This window comes from Balaenoptera acutorostrata, chromosome 8 (assembly GCF_949987535.1).
Source record: "Balaenoptera acutorostrata chromosome 8, mBalAcu1.1, whole genome shotgun sequence".
Lineage (NCBI taxonomy): Eukaryota > Metazoa > Chordata > Mammalia > Artiodactyla > Balaenopteridae > Balaenoptera > Balaenoptera acutorostrata.
The window spans coordinates 59,477,694-59,494,821 of NC_080071.1; the positions used below are offsets into that span (position 1 = coordinate 59,477,694).

The 17,128-nt window shown below is 41.7% G+C and overlaps 1 protein-coding gene across 1 annotated transcript in view; it reads left to right on the top strand.

The window, feature by feature from the left end:
• Positions 1-17,128, top strand: part of AOX1 (aldehyde oxidase 1) — a 73,419-nt gene that overhangs the window by 32,103 nt on the left and 24,188 nt on the right. The window contains exons 19-23 of the mRNA XM_057550923.1: positions 1,177-1,299; positions 4,683-4,779; positions 10,300-10,424; positions 12,454-12,587; positions 13,626-13,713. Of these exons, the coding sequence (XP_057406906.1) occupies positions 1,177-1,299; positions 4,683-4,779; positions 10,300-10,424; positions 12,454-12,587; positions 13,626-13,713 (567 nt within the window). The remainder of the gene's footprint in view (positions 1-1,176; positions 1,300-4,682; positions 4,780-10,299; positions 10,425-12,453; positions 12,588-13,625; positions 13,714-17,128) is intronic.

Sequence of the window (17,128 nt, forward strand, 5' to 3'; positions counted from 1 at the left end):
CTGGGCCCTGAGGTGTGTGCCCGTTGATTCTGAGCATCTCAGGGGCGTGTCTGTGTACCAGGTCACAGGGCAAGACCCACGTCTGTGGAGAGCGGAGAACAGAGCTGTTGCGAATGATTGCATCCGTTAGTTTCATTCCTTTTGTTAACATTTGTCCTTAGCACGCTATATCTTTAAAAAATCGCTTCATTGCAGAAATTTTAAACACACACAAAAATAGAGACTAGTACAATGAATCCCCATAGGCCCATCACCCAGCTCCAAACATTATTAACACTTGCCATTTTTGTTTCATGTGTCTCCCCACTGCCCCCGCCCACCCGTACCCAACACACTTGTGTGTGTGTGTGTGCTGGATTTAACTTTTCTTTAACTACCATTTTTGTTTGGTGATAAAACTACTATATGTTCATTGTAGAAAAGACCTAATAATCTAATGTCGTTCTTAAAAATGAGTGATTCTGTTTTGATTTGGATCACAGTAAAAGGTGGGAAAGAGAATCAAAAGGTCGTAGGACTTCTTCCAGTCCTGACTATTTTACCTCTCTGGAGCCTTAGTTTTGTTTTTCCCCATCCGCTTTCTACCCTGGTCCCTGGGTGACCTCCTTAGGCCGCCTACCTACCCCACCTGCTGGTGAACCGGTGAACGCTCCGGGCTCGCTCTTGGCTCCTGTAGTCACTTCTCTCCGTGAAAAGCCTGTGCTCCACCACAGTTCAGGGCAGAGATGTGCTCACCAGCGGTGTTGCGGTATCACTCTCTCCCTCCTTCCTCTCTGGGTGAGAGGGTCTGTGACCTTCTGGTGCTGCCGGTTCATGAAGGAGAAGCCACCTCTCAGAATGGCCCAGCTCGTGGTGTGGCAACCCCAGGTCAAACCACGGGACTGACTCTCCTGCTGTACGTGAGGCAGCCTCAGACCTGTCGCTCTTCAGCCACCGCTGCCAATGATGCAGCGCAAAGACCTGCACTCGCCCAGTGCCTGAGGTCAGCAGGCCAACTCTGACAAATGTGCTTCCCTACCGAAGCCTTCGTTAACCACAGCACTGCGGTTAAGTCACACGCGAAGGGGTCATTTACTGTGTGTCTAGCTCTGTGCTAGCAGGGAGGGGGGAAATGAACGAAAGGAGAGGCCCTGGTGCCTGCCCTCCTTGGGAACAGAGGTCTTTTCTGTGTTGTAGGTATTTTGCGTGGGTGAGCTTGTCTGTGCCGTGATTGCTGATTCCGAGGTTCAGGCAAAGCGAGCTGCGCAGCGAGTGAAGATTGTCTACCGAGATTTGGAGCCGCTGATCCTGACCATCGAGGTAATGAGTTCAAAGATGGGGCCAGAAGAGCAGATTTCAGTGGCATATCACTTAAAATGCTTTTGACTGCAGAAACAGGAAAGAAAATCCAACTCAAAGTGGCTTCCAAAAAACAGGGCCTTTGTTGGCCTCAAACTCTCTCAGTGTTAGCAAGAAAGCTGATCTTCTGCCTCTCCTCCTTGCTGCCCGTGGTACAGGCTTTGTCTCCTGCGGTGACAGGTTGGCAGCCAGGAGCTTCCACTTCACGTCCAATAAGCAAGAAAGAAAGCCATTGTCCCAACATCCCACGAGTCCTGGGATCCAGCCTCATCAGGCACTTAGGTCACATGTCCCTCTCTGGATTCATGACTGGCAAGAACTGGTGGTTACTGCTGGTGGGGGGCGGTCAGATTTCTTTGCGCTTTATGGGCTGTGTGGGGGAGTGATGGAGACCTAAACAGAAATCTGAGCACTATTTGGAAGGGGACAGGTGAAAAGAATGCTGGATGGGTAACCAACAATGTTCAGGAGAGGGAACACACCCTAGGACTCCATATACACCTTCACCCAGACTCTTTCAGGTACACAGTGAGAACCGACAAGATGCCCTATGAAGCATATATTGGTGACACTAGTTTCAGATCCTTTAATGCATATCTTAAGTAAGTATGAAATAGATCCTATGATGCCTACAGCTATTTTGGCAACTTAAACACATTGGGGAACTGCATTTCCTATCCTGTTTTCTAAAAAGGATTTTGAAATTTATAAAGGTTTTCAGACTCATCTCCATGAAATGATATGAGTAATCTTCTGCATATATTTCATTGGTTCTTATAATTGACTAAGTAATAAAAGCATGAAAGTTGGGAAAGCATCATGAATAGATTAGATTCAGCACATACAGACTCAGTGTAATCTCGGAATACAATATTATCTCCACAACATAATAAATAAATTGGTCTCTAGGTGACTAGCATGCTCTGAGGCAGAAAATAAGGAAATGAGTTGGCCAAGATTAGTGTCTCCAGGAGAACTTGGCCTTGGGTATGTTTCCTATCATGCTGCTTTATGCCAAGGAACATAGAGTTTGTTTCTGGACAATGTCCTCAGTGTTCTGAAATTAAAGTAAAATCATGTCAAGGAGACAAAAATATAAAAGTTTAGTTGGAGTCAAAGAGTGATTATGCTTTCCACATTTTCCTGGCCAGTTTCAAATTCAAACATTCTGTTCTCTTAAACTGTTTTCATTCATATGTTGCCTGCTCTGCTTGCTTACTTTATACATTCCTTCCTCAACATTTTGTTTTAGAGTTAGGCTTACTTCTTAGTAAGAAATTATGTCCGTAATACTTTATCAAAAATCTTGTTTGTAATTCTTTGCCCAATTCCAGTAGCTAAATATCTTCCCTTCCCCCTCACCCCGCTTTCCAGCCAAATAAAATTCCAAATAAGCAAATAGATACCACTCTCTTCCCACCCCTTCCCCCCCAACTTGGACCGGCACATCTCTAATTGTCTGCCAGAGAATCCCAGCATCAAATACCAAACTTTGACATCATGGAAAAGAGCTACCGCATGTTTATATCAGAGGTTAAGCTCTCCAAGGTTAATCAACTAGATCAAGTAGATTTAATCAAAGTGTACAGCAAGGAAATATGCCCTGCTCCCTACGCATTACAGTTCTTTTTATCACTTTGCTGACCAAGAAATATTCAGGAAATGAGCTCCAAGCAAGCAGAGCAAGCAGCAAGGGAAGTAGAAAAAGATTAAACTTAAAAAAAAAATTGGAGCAAAGCAGCAAGGGAAGTGGAAAAAGATTAAACTTAAAAAAACAATTGGATTTATAAAACTTAATTTCTGTTTTGAACCTAGAATATCTGAGTCTTAGATTAATAAGAAAATCCTATGAATTGATTCCATTAGGAAGTGTGTTATCAATCAAAATAGGATAAAACCAAATGGATCTCCATCACTATCACTACTGTTTAACCTAGCTTATGCTTTTTTGAATTTTTAATAGTTTGAATGGGGAAACGCTATCTAAACTCTTGGCTCACGGGGTCAGGCTGATGACCATGGTGAGACAACTATGCTCCCGACCAGAATCTCTCATCAATCGTCATGGTCAACAATGTGACCATAGCTAATACCTAGAGTTCTCTGTGTGTTTACCTTGTTCTAAGCAGGCTTCCTACATTAACTTACTAAATGCTCACAACAATCCTATGAGGTAAAAACTGTTATTATCCCCATTCTGATGCAGAAACTGAAAGACACAGTTACCCAAGGTCCAACAGCTGGTCAGCAATAGAAGCGATCAACAGACACTCTATCAAAGACCCTTGGCCCCATGGTAGTAGAAAAAAACCAACCCACTTTTTGAATGGAGGAAATGGCAGGATCACAATAGAACATCCCGTAAGGTATACTGATAGGTCTAGACACCGATTGGTGGCCAGAGGGAACCAGAGTTAGGAGAATCCCTAGCTGCCAGCAAGCTGGAATTTCATGGATGGACAAAAATCCATTGTAGAAATGCTGGCAGGAGCTGGCATGTCACATTTGCCAAGGACCCAGGGATTACAGCAAGATGAATTCCTAAGGATAGGTAAGAAAACCAACCTATATTATTATAGCTACATCCCTGATTATGTGTACCTACTACTATACCCCTTCAGTAGGCATCTGGGAGAAGCCATTAGGAACCAGAATATAAGTGGATTTGTGGTACCCACTCTGGACTTGTAATGGAATCTTTCTTCCAGGGCTGGAGGTCCCAGGTGCAAATACTGTACTCATACCCCCAAAGGAGGCGCTTGGGGCTGGCAGGCAAGGCCACCATGTCCTTATCACTAGAGTGTCTTCAGCTGACACTGACAGAGCACTTATTAAAAGCCGTGTAAGCTCTCTCATGCCTCATTTCATTCTATTCTTTCCACAGCCCTATTGGAGCTATGTGCACAACTCTACCTTCATTTTACAGATGAGGCTCAAAGAGGTGAAGTAATAGACCCACAGTCAAACAGCTGGTAAATGGAGAAAATGGACACAACTCCGACTGGGTCGAGAGCCCAAGATCTAAACCCCTGTGCCTTGTTACATTGGCTGCATAACATGGGCTGTGGAATGAAAAGAATAATGTGCCTGGAAATATTAGTTCCGTAATGGGACCACCTGGTGCTAGGTGTTTTCTAAGCATGCTTTTTTTTTTTTTTTTTGATGCGGACATTTGCATTTGCTCCATGGGGAGTCTTTCTGCAGTCTGGTTCTCAGCTCAGCTCATGCGATTCCAGAGCAAGAGAAGCGCTGCACAGACTCAGACAATGCAACATCACATGTGGCTACTGCTGTCGGGCTGGGTCTCTTGCCCCGGGGGCCTCACTTTTCTGTTCTCTTTCTAGGAGGCTGTACAACACAAGTCCTTCTTCGAGCAAGAAAGGAAACTGGAGTATGGAAATATTGATGAAGCATTTAAAATGGTGGATCAAATTCTTGAAGGTAAAACTATCTGAAAAGAATGATGAGAGAGGAAGCAACCCTGGCCTGCCCAGTTGTTATACAGGTGGTGTCTGTTTTCCTGAAGGTCCGGAAACTGAGGCTCAGAGTGGTTAAGGAGCAGGACCACAGTCATACAACAGCCACTAAGCCACGAAGCACTGTGGATTGATAGCTTTTTTAAGGCTTTCCAAAGCCCATGTTTCTTTCTGTTTCATCCTTTCTGACTTCTCCCTCCCCCCTCCATCTCTGCTTTCTCCTTCCTTTCTTCTTTCCCTCCCTGTCTCCTTCCCCCACTTCCTTGCAGACTTCCTTTAGTTATGTATATATGTAATGAAAATTAAATTTCCCTCTTGGAAATCAGTTGATTTGAACTTTCCAATAAATTTTTTGTAACTTTTTATTTTGAAATAGTTTTAAATTTCAGAAGAGTTGTAGAAACATTAGAGAAACTCTTAATTACCCTTTACCCAGATTCCCCAATAGACATTTCATGACACTTGCTTTATCATTCTCTGTGTGTGTGTGTCTCTGTCTCTGTCTCTCTGCCTGTCTGTCTCTCTACATATATAGAGAGAGAGACATATACACACACACACACATTTTTTTCTGAGCCATTTGAGAGTAAGTTACTGACTTGATGCCTCTCTCCTCCTAAATACTACAGTGTCCATTTTCTAAGAACAAGGATATTATCTTACATAAACATACAGTTTTTAAAATCAGAACATTAACATTGACATAGTACTATCATTTAATCTACATACTTTATTTGAATTTTGCCATTTGTCTTAGTGATGTCCTTTATAGCAGGAAAAAAAATGATTTACCGTGGGTCTTAGATATGCCCTGCTGTCATACTGCTGTGCTGTAAAATCCATCCCTAACGCCTGTCATGCAAGGTCTGCTTAACCCAGATGTGTTGCTGGGTGGGTATGGGCTGTCTGTACCATATCTCAAGGCAGAGAATAAGTCATTTGCATCTCCTGTCTTCAAGTGAATTTCCAGGATATTAGCCTCAAGTGCATGCTAGATGCTACCCTCTCCTGAATTTTTCTCTCCAACCCTGACGTCAAGCACAGGAAGAGTCCTAAAACATACCATCCCAGAGCTGTGCCGTATATAGTCAGTCAGTCCAGCCACTGAGCTGAAAGCCTGTCGTGTCTCTTCACTCCATGGCTGTATAAAACCTGAAGCTGGTCGGAGCTGGAGTAGATAATGTCACCTGGAAGCTGTAGGAAAGACACCTTGTACTGTCACCCTGCCAGTATTCCTTGGCATCCTGTCTTACTAGCTGTGTGACTTTGCAGGGCACTTCTCTGGGCTCAGTCTCCTTGTTTCAAAATCACACGGATAAAATAATACTGACCTCAGTGACCCATTATGAAGATTATAAGAGATAATACATGTGTGCTTGGCACAGAGCTTGGGGCATAGTAAGAGAGCCATAACTATGAACAATAATTATTATTAGGTTTGGATATTTTTGTTGTTCTGTAGAAAAGGTTGTCTATTATTGAGGGAACACACCGGCAGGTGTTCACCTATCAAACCCAATGTTTCCCAGTTTTTCACACTAGAAGATGCTTCCAAGACCTGCCTGGAGATTCCTGTGTGCTTTTCTTGGAATTCTGGAGTTGAAAGACCCAGGGTAGCCCAGGAATCTGTTTTTGACAAATTTTAATTGTGCTCCAGGTGATTCTTAGGATTAGTAAAATCTAGCAAACATTCATAGGGTGAGTTTGTTTTGTGGGAGAAGAGAAGGAAGGAGCATTTTTGCACAGAGAGTCCCTGGCGAGAGCATCTTGGAAATATCAATATTTAGGGAAGTTCCTCCACTTGTGCCATAAAATGCCCTTGCTCTGTTCTCTCCGTAATATGTTTGTGTGAGAATTCAGTTATTGTATTTTTACTCAACATCTTGTTTAATTATTTGATTTAGTTAGGTAAAAGTTGTTCAATCTGTCTCTTACTTGAATTTTAACTTCCTATACCCTATCGATAAGTATAAAAGTGAACAGGAAGCTCTAAAAGGGACATATATACTACTTTTAAGTTTTCATCCTCTTGACTCGCTGGTTTGAGGGGTTTTATTCTTACTCTGCAGTTGTCATTTGGATGAAGAATTTTTGACTACTTGTTTCAATGAGGGATAACTGGAGGTACTAATCATAACAGCACTTAATTGCCCCTTAGGAAAATAGATGCTCCAAGAAAAAGAATATTTAAAAGATTAAATATGTCGAGCATCACATCAAGTCTTAGACCGTGTTCTTGAAGGGAATGATATTATTGTTGGCTTTTACCAACTGTGCAGATGTATCTCAGCCCTACCTAACGCTGGTGTCGTAGCCCTAGAGGGGCATTAAAGAACACGGTTTACAGATGAGTTACAGATGAGCTAAGGCTAGAGAGACAGACAGTTGACCAGGAATCAAATCTATCTACGTTTCCCACCTCTGAAGTTAGCGTTCTCTCCTCTGCATTATGCCACTTCCCATTCATCTCTTTAAAATTCTGTGATCTTGGTTGAGCTTTACACTGACAATCTCCGTAGCAGGATTTGCAGGAGGTCTCGAGGCCCTGAAACTGGGATTGTCTTCCCCACACCCTGTCCTGTTGGGCATAGTACAGGGAGACTCCTTATCTTAATGGCTTTTCATCTTTAAGGAACTCATTAAAATGTAAATACGCCTAAAGGAATCATTCCTAAACCCATACTGGGATAACATTTTATCTCAGGGATTAGTTGAACAAATTGGTTTCCAACGGAGAGAGTTGAGAGCAACACCGTGGGGTGAGGCCGTGGGTCCAGGGCTAGGGGGCTGGGCAGCGCAATGTAACAAGGCCCTAAAACATTGCCTACCTTACAGGTTTAAGTAGAAACAGCTCTGTCTAATACTTTTTAGCTCTGTATTTTTTTCAATGAAGTAGATACTTAACCAAATTAATTCTGAGTGGATAGGTGAAATCACTAATATTGCAAACCATGGATTTTAGCCTCCTGACAAATGGGTGTTTCAATGTACATTTTTTATAAGAGCTTAGATTGAAATTGAGATCTGGGTTCTTGACATTTTAATTTTTATGTTTTATAAAAGAAGTAGAATCTGTTTATTCTTCTGTACTCTTCCTTTACTCAGATTTTGGATGAGATAGGAAGTCCAGATTCTAATACAAAAGATTTCCTTGGGAATCTCCCTCAAATAATTTACGAATCACTCTTATTGGGTACATTTTTAATTTTTAAAAGTTCTGCTTTCCACCTAACATGATGACTGACGTTGTCGTATTGTGTTGTTTTTTCTTACTTCTGTTTTTCAAACAGTTTTTAGAATTCCACTTTGATTTATGAATAGTGGTTTGAGTGTATCTCTTTGTGAATTTTTTTAGTGGTAGTTCTGGAAGTGAAATTTAAATTACAGTATATCTGGTAGCAACACATTATCAATTTGAGTAAAGTATAGAAACCTTACCTCCCTTTACATCTCTTTCCTCTCCCTTATTTAAATACAATTGTCTTAAAAAATTTCTTCTACATGCATGGAAAATCACATGAAGCAATGTTATAATTTTGTTTCAAATACAATTTAGAAAACTCAAGAGGAGAAGGAAAGTCTATTGTGTTTGCCCGTAGTTGTCTGCTTACCATTGCTCTCTCACCTTCCGGATGTTCCAAGATTCCTTTAAAAAAAAATAATAATTTCCTGTTTGTTTCAAAAACTCTTAGCCAATCATTCTTTTTTGATAGGTCTGTTGAAGACAAACCCTCTCAGCTTTCCTTCATCTGAGAATGTCTTTTTAATTTCTTTTTTATCCTTGAAAGATATTTTCACTGGATATAGAATTCTGAGTTGATAGGTCTTTTAGCACTTGAAGAAAGATGTTGTACCAGTTCTTCTGGCCTCTATGGTTTCTGATGAGAAATCTGCTGTCTTTTGAAGTATTTTTGCCCAATAGGAGACGCAGTGTTTTTCTCTCTCTGCTTTCAACATATTTTGTTTTTAGTTTTCAGAAGTTTGACTGTGATGTGTCTTGGCATGAATTTCTTTGGTTTATCTTCTTTGGGATTTACTCAGCTTCTTAAATCTGTAAGTTGGTGTCTTTTACCAAGTTTGGGAAATTTTCAGGTATTACATCTTCAAATACTTGATTTTAATGACACAAATGTTCAGACTTTAATTTTAATCACAAATGTTTCTGAGGCTCTGCTCATTTTCTTTTTAGTCTATTCTCTCTGTTGTTCAGGTTGAGCAATTTCTATTTTTCTGTATTCTTGTTCCCTGATGATTCCCACTGTTCTCTCTATTCTGTTGTTGAGCTCATCCACTGAGCCCCTTATATTTTGAGTGTTGTATTTCTTAGCTCTAAAATTTCCATTTTGTTCTCTTATATCTTCTGTTTCTTTGCTGAGATTTTCTATTTTTTTTCATTTGTTCCAAGTGTTTATGTAAATTAAAGCATTTTTATGATGGCTGCTTTAAAATCCTTGACAGATAATTCCTACATCTGTGTCATCTCACTGTTGGCATCTGTTGATTGTCTTTTCTCATTCAAGTTGAGTTCTTGGTATGATGAATGATTTCTGATTTTATCCAGTTCACTTTGGATATTATGTTGTAAGACTTTGGATCTTATTTAAATCATCTATTTTACCAGAACTCCTCTGACCCTGTGTTGGAAGGAACGGGGGGTGATGTCTTGTTATTGCCAGGTGGAGCATGGAAGTCCAGGTTCCCTGTAGGGTCCCCATTAACACCACCCCAGTGGAAGGTTTGGGGTACCTCATCACAGCTTGATAAGGGTGGAAGTCTAAGCTCCCCACTCAACTTTTGCAGACAGAGATAGGTCTGCAGTTTTTTCTGTAGTGTTTGGCTAGAGCAGAGTAGGTATTGCATAAAAGTTTTCTGTCTTGATAGGCTCCCGCTTTCCTGGTCCTTTGGCTAGAGAAAGTAGGCTTTTCTTGGGGGATTTTTTTTCTCTTTGCCTGTTGGTGTTTCTGGATTTCTGCTTCCCTGGCACCAAGTCTGAGATATATGAAGCAAACAATAGCAAAACCCACTGAACTCAACAGTGTCTTTCCTTGGGTCCCAAAGTCCCTAGCTGGTTTGCCTTCTCCTCTACTTTTCAGAACCTTCTTATGTTTCTTTTATTATATATAATGTCCAGAATTGTTAGCTGTACTTAGAAGAAGGAACAGGGAGAAATGCATCTACTGCATCTTGTCTTGGAACCAGAATTCTCCTTGCTATAGTATTTTGACTCTGAAAAGTCACACATCTTTCCCTATCACTCTGAGACCTACCGTGCTGGCAGACATGACACATTCCCCTGCAGAACTCTACTTCAAATATGCAGGTATAATAAAAGCTAAATATTGTTGTTTGTGGCTCTTCACCATGTAGCCCACTGCCCCAGCAGAAGCACTGTTGGTGGAATTTCTCTGTAATGAGATAACACCTGGGGGGTGCTACCTGTCCTATCTGACTGCCTCCTTGACTCTGGAATATTTTCCTCTAACAGGTGAAATACACATGGGAGGTCAAGAACATTTTTATATGGAAACCCAAAGCATGCTTGTTGTTCCCAAAGGAGAGGATCAAGAAATTGATGTCTACGTGTCCACACAGTTTCCCAAATACATACAGGTAATGTGGGGGCCATTATGGAGGGGACATGGCTAAGTGGTTTCTGTCAACAAGATATACCAAGAACAATTTAAAACATTTTAGAAACTGAATGAGTTTGGAATACTAATAGCCATATCCATTTGGGTATTAATAACCATACAACTTTAAAACTTTTAAGATGGTATTATGAAAGTAATAGCCTTCTGTTTGTGGATCTGTAACTTTAAAACCAGTTATGGGATCAGCCGGTCTCTTTTTCTATACTCTTGGCACTGTTAAGAATACGAAAGAAATGATGACTATAGTCAACACTGCTGTATTATATATGAAAGTTGTTAAGAAACAGATCCTAAGAGTTCTTGTCACAAGGAGAAATTTTTTTCTTTTAATTGTATCTATATGAGATGGTGGATGTTAACTAGACCTATTGTGATAATCAGTATATGGAAATCAAACCATCATGCTGTGCACCTTAAACTTATACAGTGATGTATGTCAATTATTGCTCAACAAAACTGAAAAAAACCCCCAAAATTTAACAAAGGAAGGCCTGACCTCCAAAACTTATAGTCACCTAACTCACATGAAGCAATTAGGAAATAGTATGGGGCAGAATGCAACCAGCAAAGTCAGAGTTTACATAGGTGGAAGAATTAAGAGAATGGAGGTTTGTGAAGCCCAAGAATCATCCAGGAAGTCTCATGAAGATGAAGTCTGAAGCTGGGATTTACAGTGAGAATGAGGTTTGTCTAGATGGTGAGAAGAGAAGCCATTTCCAGGGAGTTCCACACCAAGATCAAATGCCACTCATTCGTTCATTCATTCATTCACTTGTTCCTTCTGCAGACACTTTTTGCCTGTGTCCTATATGCCAAGCAGCATGCGTGTAAAGAAGGAGGAGTAGTACGAAGACTGCCCAAGCTGGATGTGCCTGGGGTGGCTAGTTTAAGCATCAGGGTGAAAGTAAGGGGAACAGACACTGGGGTCTTGATTCAGTAGGTCACAAGGAGCCAGCGTCATTACCAGAGCAAGTAGGAATGTGGGAATGTGAAGAATGAGGCCTCTTAGAAGGTGGAACACTAAGAAGGATCAGGTGAATTCCATTCCATTCCTGTTCTGCCTCTCACTCCCTGTGTGACATTGGTCCCATCACTTCATTCCTCTTGGACTCCCCATGTATAAAAATGAGTTATTAAGACTTAATGACCTGGACTTCCCTGGTGGCACAGTGGTTAAGAATCCACCTGCCAATGCAGGGGACATGGCTCAAGCCCTGGTCCAGGAAGATCCCACATGCCACGAAGCAACTAAGCCCGTGCGCCACAACTACTGAGCCCGCGCACCTAAAGCCCGTGCTCTGCAACAAGAGAAGCCATCGCAATGAGAAGCCCACGCACCACAACAAAGAGCAACCCCCGCGCACCGCAACTAGAGAAAGCCCATGCGCAGCAACAAAGACCCAACACAGCCAAAAATAAAAAATAAAAATAAGAACAAATAAATAAATAAATAAGTTTATAACAACAGCAACAAAAAAGACTTAATGACCTCAAACATTAGGATGGCAAGGAAGAGCAAGGCCTACGTCCAGGGAAGACCCACCAGCCAACTGAATCCAAATGGAAGGTGAGGAGTGCTCATTCTCCAGTGGAGACAGTGGTGTGCAGGGAAAAGACCCAGTCTGAGAGAGGCTTGGAAGGCCACGGAATCTCACTGCTGCAGGAAACATATCCCTAGGGGTTAGTCTGAAAAGGATACCTTGGGTGTAGTTCATGGGGAAAAATTTTTTTTTAATTTTATTATCACAAAAATATCTCATTGATATTGGAAGGACTACTTAATGATAGTTTTGGTGCTGTCATTACAGCTAAATACTACTGAGATCAGCATGGATGCATGCTTAGGTTACTGGAAATCATCCCATTATTTCGTGTAACCACACAATTTGTGTATCATGTACAACATTAAGGAATCAAAATGTGTAAGGACTGTTCCCACTCCCTTGCTGCAGATGGGTCAGATTAATGAGAACTGTTATCATTCACAGGACATAGTTGCTTCAACCTTGAAGCTCCCAGCTAACAAGGTCATGTGTCATGTAAAGCGTGTTGGCGGGGCTTTCGGGGGGAAGGTGATGAAAACTGGCATCATGGCAGCCATCGCCGCATTTGCTGCAAACAAGTAAGTGGAGAAAATCTGCTAAGTAGACTAAAAATAAAATGAGGTCACATTGAATATTTTCAATATTGCGGTTAAGGAGGAAGAGTCTGGGTCAAGGTTATTTAAAATCACATATAATATACAAATATACAAACAAGCTGGCAGCTTATTACAACTTCTTTTATACTGTCAAACTACATACTATAAAAACAAAAATGAGAATCAATTACCGAAAAGAGTAAAAACCACAGTAAAATATATAATACCTGGAGAGCAGACAGAAGCAGATCCTGAAAGGGTGGGGTTACTTGTCCTCAGCACCTGTATATATACATAGGTCAGTTCAATCTTTTGAGGTAGACATTTATATCTATCTATATATCTATACCTACACATATCTCAAAAGGTTTATATACATATAGATAGATATAAATATAAGTGTATCTCAAAAGGTGTGTGTGTGTGTGTATATATTTTTTCCCCTTAATTTAAATGGAAAATTTGCTTCTGTTATGCTTACCTTTATTTATAGTACCATTTTCCTTTAAGGGTGTCAGAATATAACCATAGGAAATTGTCTTTGGAACAGGCACACCTAGAAGGCTTAATTTCTTTGCTAAGTAATGTACGTCAGTTCCTCTACCCCATGACACAAAAAGACCTTCATTCCAGACCTGTCCTATCAGGGACTACTTGGCAGTCAGACACCACTTGAGTTCCTCCATTTGTAACCAACTATAATGTGGCCTTGGGACTGTTTGCCTATCACGGAGGTGATTATCACAGTGGGAAATAACCCCAAAGCAATACCCCGGAGCCTTGGGCCCGAGAGCCCCCTTGGATAAGTAGTGAGTGCCAGGCACTGTGCCCTGACCCAGAGGAAGAGGAGGTCACTGGTGTATGCCTGAGAGCAGCACAGCCTGGGTTCAGGGAGTCACTCTGCGGCTCTGCAGTGTGTGTGGACGCCACCAGGCTCTCACTAGGAGTTACATAAACCCCAGATAATACCTGGTAGGTAAAAGAGTTTACCTCTCCCGATTTTTTTTTTTCCTGTTTTAGGCATGGTCGTGCAGTCCGCTGCATTCTGGAACGAGGAGAAGACATGTTAATAACTGGAGGCCGCCACCCTTACCTTGGAAAGTATAAAGTGAGTAGAAGGATGGGGGATTTATGTTGTAAATATAACATTACAGAAATGCAGAGGGCAGCATCTGGCTACTCTCTACCGGGGAATAACAGTGAGCAAATCAACAAATTGTGCGTCACACTTTCTCTTCCTTGTGCTAACTGATTACTGGCTGGTTCAGTGAAGCTTTTCTGCTTTCCTCAAAGATACCAGTTTGTGGAAAAAGTACGAGCTGGTATTGGCGGCTACAGAGTGCGTAGCTGGAAAACATGGGAGTATATACATACGTCCATGAAAGTGGATCTGATAACCACACTATTCCCACAGTTTTATACGTGGGAGGTAAAAACAGAATAATTTCTATAACAATAACGTTACGCGAAATTGCCAATGCTTGCCGACAGCTTCCTCATTTATCAATATGTCAAAGGTATTTTGGTAAAACTCTGTACCAGAAATTCCTAATTCCTAGAAAAGTTTCCGTAGCAGAAAATAAGTATTCTTTTGCTTTCTAAGAAATAAGTTTACTTGTCAGAATGGGCTAACTGCTCTAACAACTAAAAACTCTCCCGGACTTGGACCTTTTATGTGTTAATTCTTGCTCAGGTAACAGCCCAGTGTAATCAGAGGAGGGGGGTGGGAGGGGGGCGGAGAAGAGGAGAGAACCGTGCTCCGCAGAACCACTCATGGACGCAAGCTGTTTCCATCTAGTAACGCCACCATCCTCCCTTCTGACCGCACTGTTGAATACGGAAGCCTCTAGGCACATACGGCTATTTCAATTTAAATCTACTAAGTTAAATGAAAGTTAAAATCCAGTTCCACGGTTGCATTAACTATATTTCAAGTGCTCAGTAACCACCTGTGGCTAGTGGCTGCCATGTAGGGCATGCAAATAGAGAACACTGCCATCATCACAGGAAGTTCCATTGGCTAGCGCCGCCCTAAAGACTGTCCTCCACTGGATTTTCTGCAGAGGGCAGCAGACAAGGGAAGGGAAGGGAAAAGAGGGAGCAGAGTGTTGTGTGGGAGATGTTTTGAGCACCAGGCCTGGAAGAGGTGGTCCTTGCTTTAATCGACACATTATTGGCCAGAACTTTGCCACCTAACTGCAAGGGAGCATGGGAAATGTAGTCTTCCTGCGTGCCCAGGATGAAAGACAACAGGATTTGTTGAACACATCACATCGTTTCTACCACAACTGGTGTACCTGCATACATATTGTTAGAAGATAACGAATGTATCTATTTCAACTTACCTTCACCCTAAGCTATATTTTGAATTGGGTTTAGTGCAACATAGATTTATTAGAGCAAACTTTGTCTCTGAAGGAGACCACATTTTAGCCGTTGAGGGGGAAATAAGACTTACACATATGAAGTCATTATGAAAACATGATAATCTCAGGTTAAAGGAGGAGGTGCACATAGTAAAACTATGGGGAGAGATGAATATGCGTTGGAGTGTGTACAGGAAACTTCTTAGAGAAGGTGAAACGTAAATGACCTTCAAGAATGGATTGGCAGAAAGAAGGCATACCAGGTGGTGGGAATAGTAGCAGCGTAAATGCAGAGGTGGGATACACGTGGCCTGTTTGATAGGGGCAGGAGTAAGGAGAGAAGGGGAATTAGAGCACAGAGCGCTTACTGGAAAGTAATGGGAAATGAGATGGGTTGGGTTAGGTGATGCCAGACTCAGAGTGGCCTGAGAATCCCAGGATGGGGGGTTAAACTTGATCTCGTAAGATACAGTGAGACTGAGTAGATGCTTGACCAGTCAAGTGTCATAACCAAACATGGGCGCTTTGAGGGGGAGAATATGATGGCACTGGGCAGGACGGCCTAGCGAGGAGGGAGGACGCAGACCACCTGGAGGCAGCTGATGCTTTCAGACATGAAGCAGTTGGGGTCTGGCTACGATCGGAAGATGTAGAAAAAGAGATGGGTCCAAGAGCTATTATGGTATAAAATAAAATAGAATTCGGTGACAAACTTAGCCAAATATAATGGAGAATAGAAACCACAAACATGCCTTGGAGGTTTCTGATAGAAAGAGCCAAGTTGGAAGGAGGAAACAGTCTAGACGGACAGGGATGAATTTATTTGTGTGTCTGGAGAAGAAGTGACAGTGGGACATTTAAAAGTGGAAATGTCCTTCATCGATATGGGACTTTATTGAAAAGACTGGTTTATAAGTTACAGAAACCATCAGCGTAATGATGATTAAAACCTTGAGAAAATAATGTGTTCTGATGGAGGGTAGTAGGAGGACAGGAGATGATAGTAATAATATTTACAGTAGTGTTATTTAGGATACTTGCTAGGTTTCAGTCACTGGCTTATGATTTTCCCTGCATTACCTTACGTATTGCCAGGTCACAGATGGCCAGAGAGGTTATATGACTTGCCCGAGATCCCAGAGTGGGTTACGTGGCAGAATCAGGACTCAGACTTAAACTGCTGAATTCATAGTTCATGCCCTTGACTTCGGTTTGAATTTGGTTCCATTCAACAAAAATCATTAAAATAAACTTTACGTTTATTATTATTATTATTTTTTTTTTGGCTACGCCACATGGCTTGCGGGATCTTAGTTCCCAGATCAGGGATCGAACCCGGGCCCCGGCAATGAAAGCACAGAGTCCTAACCACTGGAGCACCAGGGAATTCCCAAAATGAACTTTAATAAGTTCAGAAATATTGAATACATCTTAAAAGCAAGGAAGATATTTATTTAAAAGACCTCCAGCAACACCAAATGCTGCTGAGAATTGTGATGAAATTGAGCCCTATGAGAAAAATGTGCAGAGTCCATTACGTGCAGGCCACCAGATTTGGAGATTAGAAGATCGCTGGCTTTAGGGGAAAAGGTTTTGGTGGAAATATGAGTATGGGAGTCAGAATTCAAGAACTTATGGCGAGAATAAGAGGTCAAGAAATATGCAGTTGATTTGCTTTAGGAGGAGAAAAAAGATTGAACAGTAGTGACAGATTAAACAGGAGGGGTTTTTTGTGTGTTTGTTTTGCTTTTATATCTTTCTCTAGCCTTCCTTTTTTTATTGTTATTATTTTTATTTGTGGCAAAATACACAACATAAAATTTACTATCTTAACCATTTTTTAAAAAATTTATTTATTTATTTATTTATTTATGGCAGTGTTGGGTCTTCATTTCTGTGCGAGGGCTTTCTCTAGTTGCGGCAAGTGGGGTCCACTCTTCATCGCGGTGCGCGGGCCTCTCACTAACGCGGTCTCTCCCGTTGCGGAGCACAGGCTCCAGACGCGCAGGCTCAGCAATTGTGGCTCACGGGCCTAGTTGCTCCGCGGCATGTGGGATCTTCCCAGACCAGGGCTCGAACCCGTGTCCCCTGCATTGGCAGGCAGATTCTCAACCACTGCGCCACCAGGGAAGCCCTTAACCATTTTTAAGTGTACAG